The sequence below is a fragment of the Triticum urartu genome, chromosome 2 (genome assembly GCF_003073215.2).
Source record: "Triticum urartu cultivar G1812 chromosome 2, Tu2.1, whole genome shotgun sequence".
Taxonomy (NCBI): domain Eukaryota; kingdom Viridiplantae; phylum Streptophyta; class Magnoliopsida; order Poales; family Poaceae; genus Triticum; species Triticum urartu.
This window is the reverse complement of record NC_053023.1, coordinates 598,962,377-598,968,778: the sequence shown is the minus strand read 5'-3', so window position 1 is coordinate 598,968,778 and position 6,402 is coordinate 598,962,377. Positions and strand designations below refer to the sequence as shown.

The 6,402-nt window shown below is 43.6% G+C and overlaps 1 protein-coding gene across 2 annotated transcripts; it reads left to right on the top strand.

Annotated features, from left to right (window-relative positions):
• The first annotated feature begins 4,802 nt into the window (after nt 1–4,802).
• Nucleotides 4,803–6,195, top strand: LOC125539079 (UPF0426 protein At1g28150, chloroplastic). 2 transcript variants are annotated; one of them, XM_048702447.1, is made up of 3 exons: nt 4,803–4,983; nt 5,074–5,214; nt 5,868–6,195. In XM_048702447.1, the coding sequence occupies exons 1-3, from the start codon at nt 4,918–4,920 to the stop codon at nt 6,048–6,050; spliced, it is 390 nt and encodes a 129-aa protein (XP_048558404.1). In that variant the 5' UTR covers nt 4,803–4,917; the 3' UTR covers nt 6,051–6,195. The 2 variants fall into 2 exon arrangements, with proteins under 2 accessions (XP_048558404.1, XP_048558403.1); XM_048702446.1 differs by having other exon boundaries at nt 5,065–5,214.
• The last annotated feature ends 207 nt before the right edge of the window (nt 6,196–6,402 follow it).

Genomic DNA, 6,402 nt, shown 5'->3' with positions numbered 1-6,402 from the left:
CGATTCCAAGCCGGTTAGAGCATCTCCAACAGATGCGCCAAACTAGCGCCGCGTCGCAAAATCCCCCGTTTTACCGCGCGCGCAACCGAAATAGTTGCTCCAACGGGCGCGCGAAAACAACGCGCGCGGCATACGTAGTCCAGCACGCGGGCCGAAACGCAATCGCGCGCCGCATATTTGTTGCGCCCACTTCCGCGCGCTCGCTCGCACCTCCCACCCCCATCCATACGTGTCGCGCGCGCTGCTGGAGCGGCACGCGCGCTGCATTTTAGCGCGGTTGCTAAAGCCAGCGCTGCGCGTCGCGTCAAATCAGATGATGGGCGCACGTTATAACTATTTTTTGCACGCGGCGCGTTCGGCGCATGTTGGAGATGCTCGTATCGGTACTTCGTGTTCGAGTCCAGCACCGTGCGGGCAATAAGTAGGAGTAGTCTAGATACCAGGCCTCGACTAGCGCGCCGGACGCAATGTCTTGGTCTGAGCTCCCAGAGGACCTCGGCGACTCGATCCTCCGACGCCTCCGCCGCCACGATGATCGCGTCTGCTTCGGCGCCGTCTGCCGGCATTGGCGCTCCTGCGCACGGCGGAACAGCCCTCCGTCGCTGTTCCCGTGGCTCGCCTTACCGGACCAGACCTTTTACACCTTGCCCGACTCGGCTTTCCGGCCGCTGCCGCTCCGTCTTGACTTCCATCGCCAGGTACCGCATGCCCAGAGCTCCTGCGGCGAGTGGCTCTTCTACGAGCGCATCGACGGCGCCTACACGTTGGTGAGCCCTTTCTCCGTGGCCACCACCATGCTGCTCCCTCGGCTGTCCGCAGGACCGACCTTGTCGGGGCCGTCCGTCAGGAAGCTGGTCGTGTGCTCGCCCAACCTTGTCGTTGCGGTCGTTGGTGAGGAAGGGATTCACAAGCTGGCCTTGTGCCGGCCAGGAGCGGCGTCCTGGGTGGTGATCGCGCACGACCAGCTGAGGCGAGTTCAAGACATGATCTTCTATCAAGGCAAGCTCTACATCCTCCACCAGGACAAAGGCCGACTCCTCTCCGTCTCCGTCGGCGAGGACAGGGACACCGGCGAGCCGACCGTGACCCGGGTCGACAGACTTATGGAGGTCGGCTACACCAAGTCACCGCTGCAATACCTCCTGGAATCTGACGGCAGGCTGCTGCTGATCCGCAGAGAGGATCCTAACATAAACCCGTTCCCATTCTTGGGCGACGGTGGAGGGCACTTCCACTTCATAGGCGCGGGCTTGGAGAAGGCGACGGAGTTCACGGTGTTCGCGGCGGACTTGGCGGGATCACGGTGGACGGAGGTGAGCGGCGTCGGGGAAGACCGGGTGCTGTTCGTCGGGCAATGGTGCTCCCGAGCTGTACGCGTCCCGGACCAGTGCAAGGAGTACATCGCGGGGGACCGTGTCTTCTTCGTGGATGTTCATGCCGCCCGCGGCTACGCCGACCCGTGCTTCCGGAAGAAGGTCTGGTTTTATTGCAGCGTCCACGACATGGGGGAGCCGCGGTCTCGAACGTATCTGAGGACCAAGGTGCGGCCGGTGAAAGGGTTTCCCGTTGCGTGGCTGTTCCCTCGTTCGGAGCCAGGCATGAACGGCTAGCCTGCACACGGTCATGCTATGCAAAAACTATTTGTTTTTTTAGCGAATGCAAAAAGTATTTGTTATGCTAATGGTTGGATGGGATGATTAGGGTATGTACAGTGGTTGATAAACCTATTTTTTACAGTCTTGCTAAGTCTTAGTCGACCGAAACTTAATTATGTCTCAGTTGATGCTATATCCGTGAAATCATACCGTGAGATTCGTGCAATTTTTTTCTTTCTTACATGGTATTCATTTGATTGAGACTTGGTTACATACCTAACCATATTTTTTAATGTAAAATACACATCATCTAGAGAAAAATAAATAAACATGCTTTTTCTAACCAGCCGTGCTATGCTCATTTCGTGATAAAAAAACCATTCAAGTTCAGATTGAATGTCATCACATCTACATGAATAAGGGTTTCCCTTCAGGGAAATACCCAATGGTTCCTGATACATATGTACCCTATATGGGGAATTTTTTTAACGATTAAACAAAAAGTTAAAATAGTTAAGAAACTATTTTTAGAATAAACTTGACTTACTTGCGCACTAGTATGTAAATTAAAAAAAGAAACTACTTGACTTCGCAGCGAAAAAGACAAAAATTATTAGCTATTATAAGTCACTATTCATGCTATTTTGACTGAAAATTTGTCTTTTTTGAAAATAAGTCTAAGAGGAATTTTATTTTTTAAAAACTTTTCTTACTAGTACAATGGAAGGTCAAGTTTTTTTTTCAAAAATATTTTTAGGAATTTTTGACTTTTTGTTGAATTACTAATTTTTTTCCATATAGGGTACATATGTACCCAGGAACCAAACGTTCCCCTCCTTTCCCTTCACCTTTCGGAAGGAGACAAAATCATTCAAATCCAGATTCATTCCTCTGCCCTAGATACTTGCTCCCCTCTACAAGCAGAAGCAACAGTGCTCCTCCTTGTAGCCAATGCAACTAAACTCCTTTAGGTCAATGAACCCACTTTTTTGATTGAACCTGACTCTTTACTAAGGTTACGACAGTTAGGGATGTGGCTCCAGACCTAATTCATCGGTCCATTAGGAAGTCTCTAGCAGATTACTTCAAAATCACTAAAGACCTTCATCCTCAGGTGTATCACATCTCCAGAGAAACAAATGACAAATCTCACAATGTTGCTCATCATGTTCTAAATAATTATGCAAAACCTGCTTTTAGAGATATATGGCATGCCTTGTAATCTCCTTGCTTTCTCTGCAAACTTCTGGGGTTTTGTACTCCATGTTGTAAACTATATTTGAGCTAAATGAATTTGGTGCCTTGGGCGCCTTTTAGTGTTAAAACGCTATGAGTGAGCCAGAGACATGTAAAATCTTAGTACAAAGATCCAAATGTCTAGTACTCCCTCTGTTTCAAAGTAATTGAAGTTCTAGGTTGTCTTAAGTCAAACTTGTTTAAGTTTGACCAGGTCTAGAAAAAAATACACCCAGAAAACTAAAGTACTCCCATGAGATTCTTTATAAAATGTATTCTCCTACCACATGTATTTGGTATTGTTGACCTTAGCATACTTTTCTATAAAGGTTGGCCAACTTAAACAATTTTGACTTAGGACAAATCTAGGATTTCAAATATTTTAAAACGCAAAAAGTATAGCCAATCTCTTTGCAAATTTAGAACTCTAGACTATTTTTTGAGTAGATGACCAAATTTTATAATCAAGTAAAACATAATGCATCAGATTATACAAGGAGATCTTAGAACAACTTCTGAACTTTTCTGTTTCTTGAGAATAGAACAATTCTTGAACTTTTTTCAAGGAACAACTGATGACTAAGTAGACAATTTTTTTCCTTTGAGGGGACTAAGCAGACATGTGCTCCACAGTTCGATGCCCGTCTAGATAGGCTGGGCCAATATGTAGGCCTGGCGGCTGTCGTACAGCACGACCCTTCTTCATAAGGCCCATGCATGCAGACCGTGTGTAATAATTCACTCCACACGGTCCGGCCCTGGAGGAAACACCTACAACCTCCACCTCGGGCGCCTCTATGTCTTTGCTTCACGCGAGATAGAGGGAAGCCTCGCCTGAAGGGAGGCGCGAGATGGGCTGACCTAGGCGCACAGGAGGCCACAAATCTCGGTTTTACTTCCACATTTTTTATTTTATGCTTCATTTTTTACTTCTGTTTATACTTCCAAATATTCTAAATGAATATAATACAGAAAACACTTTACATAAAAACATTTTAAAAATGTTGAGCAAGCATTTAAAAAATGTTAAATGTGTATAGTGAAGGTGTTTCTCATGTATACAAAAAAATGTGTATAGAAAAATTGGATCATGTATTTAAAAAATGGTAATCAAGCATTTGAAAAAAAAAAGTTAAACAAGTAATCGAAAACTGTTAATGAAGCATTTTTAAAATATATAATATGTATAGAAAAAGTATTGACCATGTTTTAAAAACATATGTTAATCTTGCATTTAAAAGATGTTAACCGAGCATTTGATATATAATAAATGTGTATAAAAATATATTGACTATGTATTAAAAATGTTAATCTTATACCTTAAATATGTAATCAAGAATTTGAAAATGTTAATATGTATACAAAAAATGTTGACTATGTATTAAAATATTAATATTTTATTTAAAAATGTTAATCAAATATTTGAAAATGTTTATAAAAAATTGACCGTGTAAGAAAATATGTAAAATTTGTATTAAAAAATATTAAACATGTAATAGAAAAATGTTCTTGATGTATACGAAAAATGTAAAATGAAATCCAAACGAAACAAAGAAACACGAAAAAACCAATGAAAACATAAAAAAGAAACAAAGAAACATGAAAAATCCAATGAAAACCCTAATAAGAAACAATGGAAACCAAAGAAAAAATAAAACAAAAAAACCGAAGAAACAAGTGCAAAAGAATGAAAAATAGTGAAAACCAAAAAACAAAGAAAAAATGAGAAAAAAGAATCCAATGAAAACCATGAAAGAAACAAACAGAAATCAAAGAAACTCGAAAGGAAAAACAAGAAATTAAAAATTGTAACGATAAAAAGACAGGGAAGAAATAAGAAAACAAAAAAAATTCCGAATGAACACGTAAGCAAAGAGATCGACCAACGAAGAAGGAGCGAGTAACACTCTGTTGGGCCGGCTCATACGCCTGCGCGCTGCTAGTCTCGCTATAAGCGAGACATAGCATTCGCGCTGCACCTCTGCGTTCGCCCGCGGCTCCAGAAAAGATCCCCTCCGCCTCCGACCCCGAGGCAACAAGGCAGCTCGCATTTCGCCGCTCACCGAGCCCTCGAGGCGCGCTATCCATGGCCACCTACTGCCCATCCGGCGCCTCCGCGCTCCTGCTCTCCGCCCCGCGAACCCGCGCCGCCGTAATTTCCAGCGCCTGGCACAGAAACCCTCGATTGCTCAAGGCAGAGCTGAGCCGCGCCGTGCTGATGCGTTTTCTCTAGTTTCCGCAGAGGTTTCCCGGTCCGGCTTCCGGGAGGAGCTCTCCCTGTGCAGCTGCTCGGCGGCAGAGGAGGGGGAGGGGAGCGGTGGGTGCCGTGCGAGCATGCTTCAATCCTTTCGGGGACGAACGCATCCTCCGGGAGGCCTTGAAGGTAAATTCTGTGTGAAGCTGGGCTGGTATTGGGGTAGTGGAGTTGGTTCATCGGCTTGGCGTTTGTGTACAGTTGAGCATACGGTTCCTTGATGCGCGTGTTTGCTCTATTAGATTGTTAACTGGCCATTAGATTTAGATCCATCACTTATGCTTAGGTAATCTCTCGTAGTTGCAGATTTGTAGAATTTCGAGTCATCAAAGAGTTCCTTTCCTGGCATCTGTATAGAGAAGAGATAGTTTATCACAATTGCTTAGTTCTCTTATCCAGACAATAATTCGCTACTTCGATGTTCATTCAGTGAAGGAGCACAAAAGAATTGACACATAGGGTTTACTCTTAACTGCAGTTGTTATTATCTTCTGGGTGAAGGGGATAAAAAAAGTAACAACTTCCACTTATATGTGTGCATGATTCTCTTTCTGTAGTAAATGTGTGCTTCCTAAAGTTCTTGCTTGCTGCCATAGAATCTCCCAACTTCATAAAATTTGGGGGTAGAAAGTTTTGGAGAAAGTGCAAACAAAAGGTAGAAAATTAAGGATGACTAGTTAGAATTTCAGGGGCCATCACATTGACTATAATCTCTCGAATTTACAGTTTGTTGTTTGCTCAAGCAATAACATATGTTGATGTTTTGCATGCCTTGTGCGTAGGAGCCAGTTGCATTCATGGGTGGCGTGTTTGCTGGTCTCTTAAGGCTTGACCTGAATGAGGATCCTCTTAAGGAGTGGGTTACTCGAACGGTAGAGGCTTCTGGAATAGCTGAGGATAACAGCACCGAGGAATCAAATGAGGGAGCTCAAAATGATGGACCCCAGCAAATTGAGATTGAGTGAGGTGCATTAGTTGCCTTTTGCCCTCCTTTACAGCCTTACTTGTAACTTATCCTGAATATTTGTAATATCTAAGCAATAAAATGCTTGCCCATATTTTTGTGTTTATAGTACAGCTCTAAGTCAAAATATTAGCACATTGTCATTATTTGCAAACTGTGCCTCTTCTTAGTGGGTATAACACTAATACTACATCTTATTAGTTCCCTTCGTATTTTGGGTCAAACTTTGACCATATATTTAACTAGCAAAATGCAAGTTATATACCACAAAAACAGTATCGTTGGAAACATCTTTAGAATACAAATCGAACAACAAGTTTTTCATGGCATACAACTATATTTTGCTAATCAAA

Coding starts and splice junctions, on each gene's coding strand:
- LOC125539079 (XM_048702446.1), top strand. CDS start 4,918: ATGGCCACCTACTGCCCATCCGGCGCCTCCGCGCTCCTGCTCTCCGCC. Junction 4,984..5,064: donor CCCCGCGAACCCGCGCCGCC/GTAATTTCCAGC, acceptor CGTTTTCTCTAG/TTTCCGCAGAGGTTTCCCGG. Junction 5,215..5,867: donor TCCTCCGGGAGGCCTTGAAG/GTAAATTCTGTG, acceptor CCTTGTGCGTAG/GAGCCAGTTGCATTCATGGG.